Genomic DNA, 18,051 nt, shown 5'->3' on the forward strand with positions numbered 1-18,051 from the left:
GAGGAGAGCTCATTACATTTGTTTTTATTTTTTCATTTTTAAATTTTTAAATTTTTTTAATGCTTATTTTCCACAGAGAGAGACAGAGAGCATGAGTGGGGGAGGAACAGAGAGAGAAAGACACAGAATCCGAAGCAGGCTCCAGGCTCTGAGCTGTCAGCATAGAGCCTGACACGGGGCTGAAACCCATGAACTGTGAGATCATGACCTGAGTCAAAGTCGGATGCTTAACTGACTAAGCCACCCAGGTGTCCCACATTTGTTTTTAAATATAGAAAACTTTCCTATTCAAAACATCCATCATCTGGCCATTGACAAGTGAGGTCTCCATTAGTATATTTATTCCAAATGTGGCTCAATCCAATAAGCCTTTTTAATGGAAAGACCTGGAGGTAACTTCCGAGGCTTAGAATAAATCAGTAAGTCTTAGTCATGGATGCAAGTGGCATCTCCAAAACAGAGCCCCCACAATCTAAGTCTCCCGGAGTTACCCTATGAAAGCACAGACCTTTGTTGTCACAGGCGAACAGTGTAGTGAAAACGGTGTCTCTGGTCTGTCATGGGAACATGAGACACCTGCAATCACAGACCCGCTAATCTGTGACATGGGGCAGGTGCCCCAGGAATGGGGCTTATGGGGCTTTTCTAACATTATTTCAAAATAATGAAAGTTGGGGTGACAAAGGCCCCCTATGGGCTGGGACCCCTAATAACAAACTCCCCTGAGAGCCGGCATGGAAGGACAAAGAGACCACTGCCTGTGACCTCGTGTCTCGGATCCCCAGTCTCTTGGTCTGGCCACCAGATGCACAGTGGTACATGTACCTTCTAGATGGTGGATGCCAGCAGGAATACTCTCACTGGTCACAAAGCCAGGCTCTCAGGACACAGAACAAGACAGAGGAAGACCTCATTCACTTTTTACATAGGGGACCCACAGCAAAGTCAGTCGAAAGAGATGCTGGTCTGGCGAGAACGGTGAACTTATCGGTGTCAGGCCGCTGGAACAGCCAGCCGATGGGGCCCATGTCTGTGTTCCACCGTGGGGGTTTCTTCCCTGTGACAAACAACACAAAAGACAGACAAAAGAAAGCAGTGAGCATCTGTGGGAGGAACAGAATCAACAGCGGGCAAAAGTACCCCTGACAAATCTTTACCAGAGTCGCTGTACCCAAGGAACTAGTGCACACAGATGTTTTCTCCTAAGGAAAGGGCTCTCACCGTCTTGCTTTTAGGGGACCCTGCGCGCAGAGCTCTGGGAGGCTGGGGGTAGCAAATAATTGAAGAAGTAACGAGGTTTGTTTGCACAGCCTTGGTGGCCCTGAATGCCCTATTTTGGGGACAAGGATGCCTTCTACCCTCCAGGTACAGGGAGGGTAGCCTTCACATGGGGAGCATTTTCTGCTTTCAGGGGACAAAGGAGGGTCAGGGTGTCCTTTTTAAGTAACTTTAATTCCAAATAATCAATATGCCAAAGTGGCGGCCTGTCCTGAACCCCATCACACACATTCACCAAGAACGTGCCCACATCAGATACTCTGCTGGGTATTTTGCCCATGTTTGTTGAGTGTCCACAGAACCCCGGAAAGCAGAGACAGTGACTCCATTTGTCCGACGAGAAAGCTGAGGCTTGGTGAAGGCAGAGTCATGGTTTCCCAAGCACCTAATACGGGCCAGGCCCTCCGGGCTCAGAGCCCGTGAGCCCAGAGTGTGGAGGCCCCATGGCTGTCACCTCTGGTGACTGTCCTGGTTGTGCCCTCTGCTCTGACTCACTCCCTCACAGTCAACTGTTTGCCGCAGTTGCAGCAATCGCCTGCCTTCTAATTGTTTTCTCTAGTTGAGACTCTGGGGACACAGCTCTGACTTGATCATTTTTTTCATAACCCTGGAAAGTAGGAGGAGCTGTAGGGGACAGTAAGTGAGCCTCATTGCCTGCCCCAGGTGCTTCTGGCCTTTGGGCCGGACCCAAAGGAGTTCTCAGTGAATGTGGGTGGGGCCACAGAAGAGTCCAGACTGCACAAGGCAGACAGGCAGATCGCTACCTTTGAAACTACCTGACCGTTTTTATGAGGAATCAGTGATGAAGTCCTTGAACTCTTCCTATCCCTTCTGTGAGCCAGGCCGTGGGGCACGAAGATGAGCTGAACGTTCTTTCTGCCGTTGCTGAGTTTACAGTCTGGTGGGAAGAAAATACATGGACAGGCACTACCGGCTGAGCGCTGTGACTGTTGCATGGGACCAGTGCTGTGAGAGCAGAGGAGATCGAGGGGGGATGGTGAGGCCAGGCCTCAGCACCTCAGATGGCTGTTGGGAGGGTGTTAGAAGGAAGAAATAAGCCCAGAAAGGTGGGTAGAGGCCATATTCTTTAATGGTCAGGGGCTCCCAGCAACTGTGTGGCAGAGAGAGCATTCAGACTGCCTCCTACAGACCTTCAGTGGCCGTTTCTGTTTTAAGATGGCCCAGGGGTGACCCTGGGATGCACGGTTCTTTTGTCTGTGGGACCACTGCCTTCTGGGAATAGGACCTGCTGTCTTCTAGTTGTTGTCCCATCTCCTGCTCCAACCACGGCCTTCCGTGGGAGCTGCCACAGTTCCAACACGAGCCCCGCTCCCTGAGCCACCTGGGCTCATGAGTGGTTTCTTGGCATCGCTGGAAGCGCCTTGAGAAGCAGGAGATACGAGAGCCAGCAGGAGTGTTTCTTGCCTGCGGGAGCAGCAGTTGTGCAAGAAGGGAAGGAAGCAGAGGGCACAGTGAGAGTTCTGGAAGCATGGCGTCCTACAAGCCTGAGGCGCTACTCCCTTCCTGCAAGATGGCGGCACACCTCTTCCTGCAAATAGGCCGGATATCCTGAGAGCTTCCTGGAAAATCCCCTTTGCGGTAGAAAGTCCAAGTTTGGGGCTTTTGCTGCCGACGGCCAGGAGAGTCCTAATAGCACCTAATCCTAAGCAAACACCACTACCGACTGACCCGATACTCAGTTTCCTTAACTCTATCCATTGAACACCCCTGTGAAAACCTCCCTTCCCTCTGCCACTTCCTCCCCTCACTTCAGAGAAGCAATGCTTGAAAATTATAAAAGAGAAATTCACCTTAATGCTGGGGGACACTGTGAGGGAACAGTTTCCTCCAGAAGCCGTGGTGGCCTCAGTGCAGAGGGCTTCCAGGAAAGTTACATACGATTGTGAAGAGCTGGGCAGGAATCTTTTCATTCCTGACCTTGAGGTAAAGGCCTTACACTGTGAGGCTGGCTCGCCTGGAGAGGTTTCAATCTTTTTTAGGATGAGTGCAACCAGGTGCTGAGAAAATGCAAAAGGAATAAATTTGGACTTCTCACGAACAGTTTTCCGAGAAGATCCCAAAGTGCTTCTAACTTTTGTTAAAGCTGAAGCAAGGGTGAATTAATGAAAAGCAACAGGGGGGCACCTGGGTGGCTCAGTCGGTTAAGCTCCAGACTTCAGCTCAGGCCATGATCTTGAAGTCTGTGAGTTTGAGCCCTGCGTTGGGCTCTGTGCTGACAGCTAAGAGCCTAAAGCCTGCTTCAGATTCTGTGTCTCCCTCTCTCTCTCTCTCTGCCCCTCCTGTGCACACATTCTGTCTCTCTCTCTCAAAAATAAATAAACATTAAAAAAAAAAAATAGGACTTTACCACCCTAGGAAAGGGTGGTAAATTGAATAACAAAAAGCACTAACATAGAGAAGTTACCGCAATCGTAGAACAGAGAGGTCATAGTATAGCAGTGCCTTTCATGGTTGAAGCCTTGTTGACCATGTAGGTTTTATTATGATTCGGGTATGGTGAGGCCAACAGATCAGGAGGTGACTGCCATGGGAAAGTCTTTTGTCACAGTTCCCGAGAGGAATGGGCACGCAGTGCCACACTGGGCCATGCAGGGCAGCACCAGGGGCAGCTGGGACACATAGCCTTGAGGTGATTAGGGCAGGAGGAGGGTGTCCTCAAGAGTGACAGCCAAAACAGGTGGTGGCTGGGGGTGTGGAGGCTGGACCGGTTGGTTTGCATATGAAAGGTTCGCTGGCAGGCAGGTCTGGCCCCAGGATGTGAACGCATCAGAAACACGTGGTTAATACAGGCCTCTGCTCCATAATCATTTATGACTTACACGAGGAAACTTGAAGTGTCTTCTAATCCTAGTGAAATACTTGATCTGTGGTTCCTCTCATATATATCATATATATATGATAATTATATCATGATATATATATGATACTAATTTCATTGATTTAGTTTTTGTTTTGTTTTCTTTGAGAGACAGAGAGTAAGCATGGGAGGGGGGAGACACAGAATCCAATGCAGGCTCCAGTCTCTGAGCTATCAGCACAGAGCCTGACGTGGGGCTCAAACTCATGAACTGTGAGGTCATGACCTCAGCCGAAGTCTGATGCCTAACGGACTGAGCCATTCAGGTGCCCCATACTGATGCTTTAGTTTAAGAAGCTAACGGTTTATGATTGATGGACGAGTAATACTATGATAGCACTTGAATTCTTCTTTGAAAATCCTTTGCACACTTTGCACCGCAGTAATGATTTGTATTCTACTTCCTGTAAAATGACAGCAAAAATTCTTTGCTAAGACTTTGTGCACAATAGTGATGTTCAGTAGCTTTTATAGGTCAGTGTTCAAAAATTATTTCCGGTTTTTAGTTATGCGTTGATTGTTTTAGCCAACGGCTTAGAATAGGAGAAAGTTCCGTTGTTTTTCACCACACAGTTGTTCACCAAAGGGGCAATAATTTCTGTGAGGTGATGATTTTTATTTTTATAGTTCAGTGCCTGTTAATTCTGGGGACTGTGTTACAGCCTATTAAAGGCACTTGACTTCAGTGTTTGCAAAACACAACCTACTGATCCTTCCTCGTAAACCCCTCCAAGTACCTCGCCTGGTGCCCTCTACCGTGGCCCTGGGGGCTTTCCCAGGCTGAACACACCCGATGTCTGTGTGTCCCTGGATCCAGTCTGGCCTGGACACTTGCTTGTTCTGCAACATCGAATCGCTCCACCATTTGTGCCATCGCGTTTCAGTTTGTTCTGGGTAGCCCGTGAACTTCGTGCCACACGAGGAGGAAAACACCTACCGAATGACGTGGTCCTTCATTTTCAAGGAAACCACCTGCTGACATCACCACTTCTTCTAAGCTCGTGGGTCACCATGCACTTTTGTTTAGCCGAATGACAGAGGTGAAAGAGGGATCTTTTGATGAGAGTCACAGCCAACGTTTATAGAGCACTTCCTGTGGTTTCAGGACTCCTCGTGATCCTTGGACAAGTGCCACTGTTCTCCCCACTTCGCAAATGAGCAATCGAGGGGCAAGGAGGTCAGCTTGCTCGAGGTCACAGTCACGAACTCCAGAGACTGTTCTGAAACCTCCACGGACCGCCTCAGGGTGGCCCTGCAGTTACTTTCATCATGTAACAGTGCAGAATGAGAATCCAATGTATCACCTGTGGAAGGCGTATTGAGTGGACACCCATGGACCCATCTCCCCAACCCTCTGCCCCCACCAGGTGCAGCGCCTCTCCCCAGTGTCCTACAACACCTGCTCTGCCTCACCCACCGCATTCGGGCCTGCCCCCAAAGGCCAGGCTTGTTTTCCTTAAGCAAAACAAAACAAAACCTTCTGCCAGTGGTCCTTACCATTACAGGGAGGGACCCCTTTGGGCATCTTGTGAGAGCGATGGACTGGACCTACGCCCAAGAAAAATGACAGAGCCACAAGACCTTGGAAAGGACTGGAAGGTTTCACCTGTGCCCTGAAGTGTGGGGAGCAAAAGACAGAACTGCTTAGCAGTTCTACTGAGATAACCAATTACAATGAGGGGCCATCGTGGGCAAACTGGCGGGGGTCTCACCTTCCTCGGGCTCCGTCCCTGGACTGCTGTCGTCGTCCACGCCTCGCCTAGAACCTTCTCCCCAGGCATCTGGCCCACCACTGTTGTCCTAGTGATCCCATCTCGATGGCGTGGCTATGACACCCCTCTTTGGATGTGATGCAGGCTCTACGTAGGGTATAGTACAAATGCGAAGTAATCAATGCTTACCTGTCCATTAGGATCTGCCGGAAGCCCCGCCTCCTCTGTCGAATCTTCTGACTGCACCAAACAATGTGGGCCATGTGAGCACAGGTGGCCGGGGGCGGCTCACGTGCTCCATCCTGTCCTGCCTCGGTGGGTTCAGAGCACACATGCTGGAGCCGATTTTCCAGATTTCAACCTGGCTTGGCTGCTTCCTCACTGTGTGACTTTGGGGAAGTTACTTAACCTCCCTGGGCGATGATTTTTCTGTGTCTATCTAACAGGGTTCCTGCAGGGATTAAATTTGCCAAGTATTTAGAACAGTATCTGGCACCAAGTAGGAACTACAGAAGCCATTAGCTCTTGCTGTTATCTCGAGGCCATAATCTTGTCAAATGCCTACTTTAAGAAACTGGCTCTTATCAGCCCTTCCCGAAGCTGTCCACACACGCAGTGGGTGGGGTGTTCGGACACACTCCCCAAGTTTCCGACCAAGGTGGCTGAGAAGGTCACGAACCAGAGGCTGGAAAGCCAAGTGCCTGCTGCTCCTGCCCTAACCACTTGTTTGCGAAAGAGCCCGCCTCCAGCTGAGCAAAGAAACAAGGGCTTGGAGCCGATTTAATCCTCTTGGTTGGCTGCCCCATCCCCACACTCGGATGGCCCGGTGCCTGGGCTGCAGTTGGAACAGGCTTTCCCACTTTATCTTACTTGATGCGGGCGCTGCCAGGGCAGACCGTGACCCCCCCCTGACGTGAGGAAATTGAGACTCGGAGGGCAGGGTGATCTGCCGAGTACACAAACCCGCGTCTCCGCCGGAGCCAGCACTTGCCTGGCCCGCACGGGGAAGACACCAACAGCTTCACCCCCCAGATGTCCTCCTTCCTCCACCGTCACTGGTGCTGCTTCTGGCTCTTCTCCCTACCTCAGGCTTTAAAGCCCAGAGCGGAGTCTCTGCCTTCTTTCTGCTGTGCGTCCCTTCCAGCCGCACTGCAAATGCCCCACCATGTGACGGCCTCCCCAATAGGTCTCCAGCCTGACGCACCCAAGATCCGCAAGGTCCGCAAGATCTGAGTTACAGCCTCTCGGTTCCCAAGTGTGTGCCGGGCAGCACCACTCAGCAGTCCCCAAACACCGGAAACTCCGCAAAACCCAAGCCGGCCCCTGTCGTGTCACTGTCTCCTCTGCCACCAACTGCCCTTCCTGGGTTTGTGGTTCTCTGAATTACCAGATGCCCGCTTACTCTCCTGCTTGGTATCTACAGCCCCTGCTTCCTACAGTAGTCTGTCACCTTTGTCCAGGCCATCTCTGGAATATTCCACACACCCATCTCCTTTCTGGTCACTCTGCTTGCTCCCTCAGTGTCGCTGCAGTCTCCAGAGGGGTCCCCTACTTCGAGTCCCTCTTGCTCCTGCAGCAACTGTGATCTGCATGAGGGACAGATTTCAGAGCGTGTTCCCTAGAGCTGCCTCACAGGAAGGTGGCACTTAACACTCATATTCTGTTATAGGATGACCCTTGTACAACGTGGGGGCTCGGGGCACTGACCCCGATGCAGGAGAAAATTGTGTAACTTCTGACTCCCTCAAAACTTAACTACTAATAGCCTACTGTTGACTGGAAGCCTTCCTGATGACAAATACTTGTTCAAAACATCTTATGTATATTTATTATATATTCTTATAGTCAAGCTAGAGAAAATGTTATTACGAAAAATCCTAAGATATATTCACAGTACTGTGCTTATTGAAAAGAAATCCACGGGGTGCCTGGGTGGCGCAGTTGGTTAAGCGTCGACTTCAGCCAGGTCACGATCTCGCAGTCTGTGAGTTCGAGCCCCACGTCGGGCTCTGGGCTGATGGCTCAGAGCCTGGAGCCTGTTTCCGATTCTGCGTCTCCCTCTCTCTCTGCCCCTCCCCCGTTCATGCTCTGTCTCTCTCTGTCCCAAAAATAAATAAACGTTGAAAAAAAAATTAAAAAAAAAAAAAAAGAAAAGAAATCCACATGTAAGTTGGCCTGTGCAGCTCAAAGGACAACTGTACTATGTGCTATGATCCTACCTAATAGCTAAAATAAGGGCGTCGTGTGGCTAACAGTTTGAAATCCTTGTTCTAATCTCGGCCCTCGTTGCTATTCTCTCAAAGGCTATGAATCCCCCTGGGCGGTGAGCAGGGACATATCTCCAACATTTCCCGCTGCCGCAGACCTGGCTGGGTTTCCGTGGCAACCTACCCCACCGGCAGTACCCCAGCCCTCAGGTTTCCTTCAGTTCCCGGAACATCCAAACGTCTGTAAACTTGCCTCCTGCCTGTCTCCTGCTGCTGGAGTCTGCGCTCCCACGTCTTACCCCACTCCCGTCTCTGCTGGGTTTCCTGTCCTTCAGGGCCCTGGTCAGTGGCTCCATTCCTGGCTTCACTGTGACTGCACAGCTTTCCCACAAGACCTCCTCCACTTGGTCTCCTCCACTACACCGAGGGACCTGCCAGGAGAGCCTCCGGCCGGCGCATGCGTGCTCGGCCCTGCCCATCTGGCAGGAGGGTGGCAGGTGCTAGCCCTGCGCTCGTGGCCCCACAGCCACCTACAAGCCCTGAGCAGACCCGTACCACACGGCGGGGCCACACGTCACTTCTCTCTTGTCAAGGTGAGAGAAAGCATGCTCGGACAGGCAGGGGCTGAGCAAAACCTGCCAGGGCTTCACAAGAGAAGGACTGCTGCATAGGAAAAAAACAGAACATGTTTCCCGCGATTCCGTGGGAGATGAATAGTGCATTGGGTCTGATGCGGTGACACGCCTCCCACGTTTCATGTTACCGTACCCTTCAAGGATCTGAAGTATGTACACGTTTCAGACCTTATCCTAGATTTTTTTAAGCCAAATTTACAAAGAAACCAGTACTAGATAACTCTCTACAGAAGGAAAACTGAACACTGAGGGTCTAATTCTTTAAGTATTGTTATTTATTAAAACAACCGTATTAAAATAGATTTAAGGTACCTCTGACACCAATTACCTTTTCCCCCGCCAGAAGCCTACTGCAAAATTGCAATAAAGTTAAGATCCAAGTTTCTCAAAGAACTTTAGGAATCCTATAACCAACTCAAGTTAACATTTAGCTATGACTAAGGAGTCTGTCCAGCTGTTGGCCAAAAACCTAAATGTGATCCTTCAGACCCAACACAGGCACCAAGGCTGTAGCGGGGAAGCAGCCCTCCCCGCCGCTGACCTGCAGATGGCTACTGCGCGGCCGCCCCGGGGGCGGGGAGGGGTCACCTGCAGTCAAGGACTCCACACCTGGGCCCCCACCCCTGCTCTTCCGCCTCTGAATTCCCGGCCTCCCCACCTTCCTTCAGAGCCTCTGGATCTGCTGCCTCGGACACCTCTGCTGAGACCTCTGTGGGCTGGGGGAGCACCTCCCTCCCCTGGGTTAGTCTCTTGTTGACACTATAGCAGTGATTACAGACTCTAATTCCATTTGGCTCTCTCTGCAGCTTTACTGAGGTAGAACTGACGAAGTTGTAGTAATATATTTCAGATGTACAGTGCGACGATGTGGTATCCAGTAGTCCCCCCTTTTTTTTTATTTAAAAAAAAATTTTTTTAACGTTTTATTTATTTTTGAGACAGAGAGAGACAGAGCATGAACAGGGGAGGGTCAGCGAGAGGGAGACACAGAATCTGAAACAGGCTCCAGGCTCTGAGCTGTCAGCACAGAGCCCGACGCGGGGCTTGAACTCACGGACCGCAAGATCACGACCTGAGCCGAAGTCGGCCGCTTAACCGACTGAGCCACCCAGGCGCCCCAGTAGTCCCCCTTATCTGTGGTTTCAGATACCCGAGGTCAACCCCTGTCCAGAAGCACACGACCCTCCTGCTACTTTATCAGAAGGTCAGCAGTGGCCTAACACTATGTCCCAAGGCCCAGGGCACACACCTCACTGCATCACCTCGCGTGGGCATTTTATCATCTCATGGCAGCATGAGAAGGGGGGATACGGTGCAGAAACGTATTTTGAAGAGACCACATTCACGTAACTCTTATCACAGCACATTGTAATTGTTCTATTTTATTACTGTTAATCTCTTGCTATGCCTAATTCATCAACTAGACTTTATCATGATATTTATGTGCAGGATAAAGCCCCGGTATGTACAGGGTTTGGTACCATCTGTGCTTTCAGGCATCCACTGGGCGTCTTGGAACAAATGCCCGGGGGGGGGGGTGGGGGGTGGCTAGTGCACATACACACGGCTTGTGAAAGGGTTCCTACCATCAAGTTAATGAACCCAACCATCACCTTGCAGAGTTACGCCCCCCCCCCCCCACCTTTTTTGGTGAGAGTGCTTCTGGTCTACTCTCTAAGCAAACTTCCATTGTAACAGTACAGTATCATCATCACCATGTTAGATCCTCAGAACTAATTCACCTTGTAGCTGAAAGCGTGTACCCGACATGGAGAGCGTTACGCTCGGGGCAAGAAGCTGGACGAAGACCAACAGCACGCGGTGTCGCTTCTATGTAGCATCTTTATGAAGTTGAACCCATAGAAACAGGAGGATGGTGGCTGCCAGGGGCCGGCGGGAGACTGGCCTGTTGTCTGAAGCCACTCCTCTGACGCCTGGCAGCCCAGCCCTCTCCGGCTCCTGACAAAGACGCTCACAGCTTACTTCATTCTTCTGAACAAGCATCCTCACCTCTCAGTTTGAAAAATATGGGATAACAGCCGCCGTACGGGAAAACCACAGCAGCAGGAGAAGCGAGTTCTGGTCAACCTCTCTTGTTCAGTTAGCAGTGTAGCGCTGGTGGGTCCCTTCATTTTGGAGGCCGGGCCTTCTCGTCTGCAGAATGAGGTTACTTGACTAGATTTTGTTGAATGTTCCTTTCAGATCTAATATGCCAAAATTCTATGAATCATGCTTCTAAAACTACCTTCTGAAAAAGTTTAAAAAATAAAGCAGCAGAATGAAGCTAAACATGTTTTAAAAATTGTATTTACAGGGTAACCTTTACGAAGTAGCATTTAAAAATAAACCGTCTCACAACTCAAACGCCCGATAGTGTTGCCCTCACACTGGCCGGCAAATATTTATCATATGTCTGCCGCATGCCGGGCACATATACACAGCGTTTCCTCTCCTCTCCTGTGAAAGAACACTTAGCGCTTCTTCCAGGTAAACTTTCTGCGGGCTCCCTCCTGGCCTGGCTTCTTCCGTTCTCTGACCCGTGGATCGGCAGTCAGCAGTCCAGCTGCAGTGTAGAGAGAGAGGCCTTTATGAACCATGGAAATAGCACGCTGCCTAGCCGGAAAGCAACCAGACCTGTAATAATTTACCAGCCTGGAATAAATCTCATGAGAGCAGTTTGCTTTCACTCTTTTAGGACATTCTCCCCATTTCGAGACAAACACCAGCTACGTTGTTTGAGTCTGCTCTCCTTACTTATCCCATGAGGGCCATGGGTTCTTGTAGTTTTTAAGCCTGTTCAACTTAAGTCTGCTCTTATGTGGGCGGGCACTCTTCACTGTGACTGGACTTACGTCGCCGACTTATTATTACAGGTGTGGAAGTTCGAATGGGAAGAGGCAGAAAAGCAGCACCGTATGGTGAAGTAAGAGGGAGTATATGGGCACTATAGGTTAAGAACATGAGTTCACAAATACATACAGTATGACTTATCAAACATATCTGAGAAAAGAAACTTCTGGAAGCTTCCACTCTCTTAGTCATCAGGAGCAATTAAGATTTCTAGGCAATTAATGAGTTATTCTCAAACATATGCCCCAAATAATATGCCCCAGGGGTGGCTGGAACCACAGATTTCAAGAATACCAGTGATAAGAAAGCTCTTACATTGCTTTTATAAATATGTAAACAGACCCCAGTCTTTCAGTGTCTTTCTCACTCTTCCAAAACTAGCACTTCTTGTCACTGCATACAGGTGCAGGTATCTTATTAGGAGTATGTGAATGGCCGTAAAGCAAAGGGAAACCTCAATCACTTGTTATGTAAGTTTTTGCATTTACTTGTCTTTAAAAGGCATGGAATAAAACAGTATTTTGGACAAAATGCAGACATGACTTGTCTAAATTCTAGTTTGAATTATAAATAATAACACTATTACTTTTTTTTTTTTTTTTTGGGACAGAGGGAGACAGAGCATGAACGGGGGAGGGGCAGAGAGAGAGGGAGACACAGAATCGGAAACAGGCTCCAGGCTCTGAGCCGTCAGCCCAGAGCCTGACGCGGGGCTCGAACTCCCGGACTGCGAGATCGTGACCTGGCTGAAGTCCGACGCTTAACCGACTGCGCCACCCAGGCGCCCCGTAACACTATTACTTTTTAATATACACAGTAAGTCAAACTAGCAGAACTGTTAAGTAAGGTCCTACAAGTTACTTTAATGACTAGATATGAATCCCACAAAACAGTGGGTTTCTTAAAAATCAATTTGTTTACAGACTTTTAAGAGACTTAAAAACTCAACTTAAGCCCTAAGCAGTGCTAATCTGCAGCACGGAGTGAGGACCCAGCGGCTCCTGTGGGAGGGCAGGGGGTGCAGAGGCCAGCTTGCGTGCCCAGAGAGGAAGTGCAGGCACAGAGGCGCTAAGTGACTCACCCAGGCCATGCACCCAGCGCTTTCTTCCCTTTGTGAACAGTTCGAGGGTGACCTTCAGCTAGAACTGCCCTGATTTGTAGTTAAGTGTGAAAGTGGGGCCCTAATGGACATATTGACTGTGTATTCTTTCTCACACTGTACAGACTCTTGTATTCATGGTGAGGTGACAAGAGTGTTGCAGTGAATGAGACAACATAAAATTCACAGCCACACCACAGTGGAAAAAGAAAAATCTCCAATGGTGTTGGAAACAGTATGGGCTTGGTTATTACACCAAACAGTTACAAATTTCTATGATAAAACAATCACCGGGGGGCGCCTGGGTGGTTCAGTCGGTTGAGCGACCGACTTCGGCTCAGGTCATGATCTCACGGTTTGTGAGTTCGAGTCCCGTATCAGACTCCGTGCTGACAGCTCAGAGCCTGGAGCCTGCTTCGGATCCTGTGTCTCCCTCTCTCTCTGCCCCTCCCCCACTCATACTCTGTCTCAGAAATAAACAAACATTAAAAAAATAAAAACAAAAAAACCAAAAAAACCGAAGAAACCCATCACCGGTTCATCTGTGAAACACAATGGAGTAGCGCTTGCTACACTGGATAAGAGGTTAGGCCTTAAAGGCCCAAAGAAACTTTCCCGGACGCCGGGAGGACTTCCTTTTCTTTTTTTAATTCAAACTCACCTCACAGAAATCAAAACCGTAAAACACTGTTACGATCCTGGAGCACGAAAAGAGAAGCCAGCAATTTGCGATACCAAGTACTCTCTGATTTCCGGTAACTGGTGCGGGACTCTGTGACCACTTACAGATCGCGCGGAGACAGCTGTCCCCCCACCCCCAACTCCCACCTCAGCGCGTACCTTGTCTCATCCACTCGACCTCTTCCTCGGTGACAAAACTGCACAAGGCTTTGGCCATCGCCAAGCGTATGGCTCCCGCCTGCGAAGACCGCCCACCACCCGACACGGTGCAGGTCACATCGTGTTTTCCAAGCCGGTCCAGGAAGTGGAAAGGGAACATCAGCTGTTCTCTAAAACGCGTCACAAGGAAAGGAAGTTTACTGTAAAGATACCCGCTTTAGGAACTGCTCACATTCTCAACATGTATACAAAGCGTATGAGGCTTGCCAGAGATCATACTTCATGGCCAAACCCAGTAAGAGAAGGACGACTGGTGTTTCCGATACTTGGAATGCGAGGTTGACTCCTTCTTCCTGGATATGGCGATATACGCTCTCTCACTGCTGACCCCTTTTTCTCTCACGAGAACCTTGTGAAGCTCGAGGATAACCTCGTAAAGAAGCCTCAAAGTGGGGGACCTCCCCTCGTCAGCTGAATCTCTCTGGATTCAGTCGGCAAGCAACGTCAAATGCCATCTGGACTCGCTGAACAAGGCGTACCATAAATACCTGTCTAGTGTGTGCTGTTCACCCTGGCGTGGTTGGTTTTTAAAATTCTTGGCACCACATTCCACTCCTCTCACCCCCACGCTTCCCCCGCCGAAACACCCATTCCTATTACCAGTTCTCGAAGTGGCGGGGTCCCACTACCCGCCGGGTGCCAGGTGACGCCGCACAACCCCAGCCAGGCCTGCTTCCCGCAGCAGTCAGGGAGTGCCCACTCGGGCACGGGCAGGCACCCCCAGATTAGAGACCGGAACACACACACGACACGGCCCTGGAGCTTCTCTCGCTCAACCCAGCAAGTATTCGATCATTTATGTACCAGGTACAGTGTTCACCACTGCCTCTGTCAGGGACTTGGATTTTGCTATTTTTTCTTTAAAATTTTTTAAACCTTTATTTATTTTGAGAGAGAGACAGAGTGTGAGCAAGGGAAGGGCCGAGAGAGAGGGAGACACCGAATCAGAAGCAGGCTCCAGGCTCCGAGCTGTCAGCACAGAGCCTGATGGGGGGCTCGAACTCACGAACTGCAAGATCACGACCTGAGCCCAAGTCGGACGCTCAACCGACCGAGCCGCCCAGGCGCCCCTGCTATTTTGCCTTAATACCTCTACTGAATATTTAGCAAAGCCAATTTATATTGCATTTGCTTGCTTTATCTGACAGTGTGGCTTTCTAGACCCCAAATAAAGCTTATTGTCCCACAGTGATGCTGAAAGACTGATGCGGATGGGACATTCACATTGTACTCCTTGGACTGCATGACCAAAATAATCGCATGCAGATACATGGGCAGAACCTTCTCTCTGAACAAGACCTTCCAAGAACATAGTTAACTGGAGTTTGCAATAGCACTGCTTCAGTAGGGATGCTGTTTCCATAGCACACGGAAGGTCTCTGCACTGCCCAACGCAGGTAAGCAGTCAGTGACAGGTATGTGACATTAGTAAGAGAAGCTCTGGTTTGGGAGCGTAAACATTTATCTGTCTTAATTCCTAAGATTCTAAGATTCCCTAACAAATGCTTACATAAAGAAACCTAGAGGGGCGCCTGGGTGGCGCAGTCGGTTAAGCGTCCGACTTCGGCTCAGGTCATGATCTCACGGCCTGTGAGTTCGAGCCCCGCGTCGGGCTCTGGGCTGACCGCTCAGAGCCCGGAGCCTGCTTCAGATTCTATGTCTCCCTCACTCTCTGCCCCTCCCCTGCTCATGCTCTGTCTCTATCTCAAAAATAAATACACATTAAAAAAAAAATTAAAAAAAAAAAGAATCAGATTTGTTTTGTTCTTTGTTATACAATCAAAGTTATTTTGAAAAAAAAATAAAAATAAAACGATTTCCTTTCTCTCTTCTCTGAACACTACCCCTTATGGCACCAATTCAAAAGCCTGTAACTTAGCATCTGTACAAACGCACACTTTTTTTTTCTGTAACCACTCAGAATGCTAACCTTATCTCTCCTATTACATGGCTAGTGTTGTGTGAGGAACGTGTTTCTTTTGTACAGATGATCAACTCAGAGTTGCTTTAATGGTTGGCTGATGGAGCAAAGGCCTTTCCAAATCAGAAGGGCTATTAATCCTTGTATCCCACAGTGCTAGGCACATAGTAACAAATGTGTAAGTGACACATGAACGAATGAACAAGTTTTCTGATAACCCTGGGAAGGCAACACAGTCAGTGCTCCCAATGATCTATGTTTGTGCAAACAGCCTGAAGAAAGGGCTCCGGAGAGACAGCTAGCAGTCCAGCGGACTTTCAGAAGAGCATCTGAGAGATGAAGTCCAACTCTCTCCTGCTGACTAGCCAAGTGACCTATAAGTATCTGGGCAAAGGTCACACAACTAGAAAACAGAACTAGAAGCAAGATCATCTGATTCTCCGTTCAGCTGTCTTCCTACTGGTCAGTGGTCGCCTCGCTGCGGAATCTGCAAGCTCTCGAGCTGCTTCCGCATGAGGAAAGGCCAGCCCACAGCTAGCACAGCTGCCCCAAATCCCTGCAACCGCTTAAAGACGAGATGGTCTGGGGGCCCATTCCCGCCAAGACTAGCCTTAGGCTTCCCAGAGAAGAAGTTTCTTAATGACAGAAATCGTTATCTTCAACAACTCTGATCTCTTCACAACGCCCAGAACAGGACTGCGTACACGGACAATCCTTAGCAGATGCCTGCTGAATTCAGAGTGAAAAACAAGTTCTAAGGATTGTAAGGCTACCATTTAATTATGAGACCAAGCCATAAACTGAGACTTGTTAAATCATCAGGAGCTCTATCTGAAAGCAAACTGACAGTTAGGGTCAAATGCCTTTGCTCCAAGCAGTTCCCAATGCTCAAGTTCTGGGTCTCTCTTTGGCTTTTCTGAAGGGAAAGAAGGGCTTCCTCCACCCATCTCCCTGCAAGAGGGATGGCAGAATTAGTTCACTCCGTGAACTACAAGCTTAACGGACTTGGTTACTCTTTGACCCAGACACATATGGCAATAAAATAAACATACATTTCCTGAAGTAAGTATGCAGTCCAGAAGCTTGCACTACACTAACAGGGTTCTCTTTTCCTTACATAAGCATGGGGATCGTAAGAGCTCCTGCCCCCTTTCACCTTAAATAGCACACTACACATTCAGGGAACAGGAGGATTAAAGAGGAGGGCCTGATCATGCAGAACTTGTGTTACCTGTGGATAAGGACAGTAACTACTAGAAAAATAATAACCGTCTCCAAAAGAGGCCTTTAGATAGTGACTCACAGAGATCAAAGAGGAGCATGTTTCGAGGACTTGAATTCTGATACCTGTTTATGATTAATGTCTGTTTCTCCATGGGCTACAAAGGTCCAAACATAAAGCTGCCATATTTAGCTCTAGGAACTAAAGCAAAGCCTGATGAGCTCCTATTTTAACACATAAATGTCAGGTTTCATTGCCTGCTCAATATATAATCAATTTCCTCTGAGTAGGAAAAAATCCAAAGTGACAAAGCAGATTTTTCTAATATTTCCCATGTAAGGGTCAAGGTTGGTTTTTGTTGTTTTGTGTGCATCCACTCCCCCCACCCCCCCCCACCCCCCCCAACTAGGGAAACACAAGGTGGTAGTCTACTCTTCTTTCATTCTGGCATAGTCTGCATTCCAGAATGTGAGCTACATCCCAAATACTCCACTTCCAGTAGGAGCTGATGAAGAGAGGAGGAAGATTCAACTGATGAGGAATTCTAGAGATGCTTTTCCAAAACCTGAAAAGCTACATAAAGAATAGTGGTAGCTTCCCTCTAGCTAGTTTGATAAATTAATTACACTGGTAAAGAGAAACCATCATTCAGACATACATAATCGGAAAATCGGAAGCCCCCTTAATATAAAGAATAAAGACGAAAAGCAAACGCAAAAGCAGAAACTAACCTGTCTTGTGTCACTGGGAAGTAAAGAAGATAATCGATTCCATTTACTTTTATTCTTCCACTTCCATGCTCATAAACGACGGCTTCTGCTTTTGCACTCTTTCTTTTACCTTTAAAATATAAAATTTCTACCAGGGAAAGTCTTTTAAGATATTGGCCATTAGGCCAATGCTTTGAGACCGATAAAACAACATTAGATCCACCCCCCCCACACACCCCAGAATGACAATATATACAGGGGGCATAGGGAAGTTCTAGAACTACTGTAAGTCAAACAAAAACAAAACAGGTGACTACACCATAATCCATGTAGTAAAGCTTATTATGGGGTAGTTTTGTTCCTCAATTGCATTTTAGGAATACCACAATGATTTTCAATCAGTTTCAATAAGCAGTGAGATAATTCCTATGTATTTATGATACTTGAGAAAAACGACCAATTTACAGTGTTTGTTGTTTACAATCCATCAGAGTGTATTTAATCCGACAGCTTTTACAAATATATGAGGGGTATGAAAAAATATCATTGGTAGAAATGAAAGGATTTCTCAGGAAAGGTCCCATTTCTTTGAAAACACTCGTTTCTTCAATTTTGAAGAGCTGCAAGTCTATCATGTAA

General features: G+C 48.5%; 1 protein-coding gene and 1 long non-coding RNA gene across 2 annotated transcripts in view; both read right to left on the bottom strand.

Annotated features, from left to right (window-relative positions):
- Positions 1-224: 224 nt before the first annotated feature.
- LOC124503491 (uncharacterized) lies at positions 225-7,729 on the bottom strand. Its single transcript, XR_006960185.1, has 3 exons — positions 6,058-7,729; positions 5,094-5,460; positions 225-1,057 (listed from the first exon to the last, which is right to left on the bottom strand). It is a non-coding gene; the product is annotated as an uncharacterized LOC124503491 (long non-coding RNA).
- Positions 7,730-11,003: 3,274 nt separating this feature from the next.
- Positions 11,004-18,051, bottom strand: part of MRPS9 (mitochondrial ribosomal protein S9) — a 64,752-nt gene continuing 57,704 nt past the window's right edge. Inside the window, exons 9-11 of the mRNA XM_047068573.1 lie at positions 17,434-17,542; positions 13,500-13,669; positions 11,004-11,273 (exon numbers count right to left, since the gene is read on the bottom strand). Of these exons, the coding sequence (XP_046924529.1) occupies positions 11,182-11,273; positions 13,500-13,669; positions 17,434-17,542 (371 nt within the window). The 3' untranslated portion in view covers positions 11,004-11,181. The remainder of the gene's footprint in view (positions 11,274-13,499; positions 13,670-17,433; positions 17,543-18,051) is intronic.

Source organism: Lynx rufus, unplaced genomic scaffold (genome assembly GCF_022079265.1).
Source record: "Lynx rufus isolate CCGP_SWC_20201006 ecotype Redwood Valley unplaced genomic scaffold, mLynRuf1.p SCAF_8, whole genome shotgun sequence".
Classification (NCBI taxonomy): Eukaryota; Metazoa; Chordata; class Mammalia; order Carnivora; family Felidae; genus Lynx; species Lynx rufus.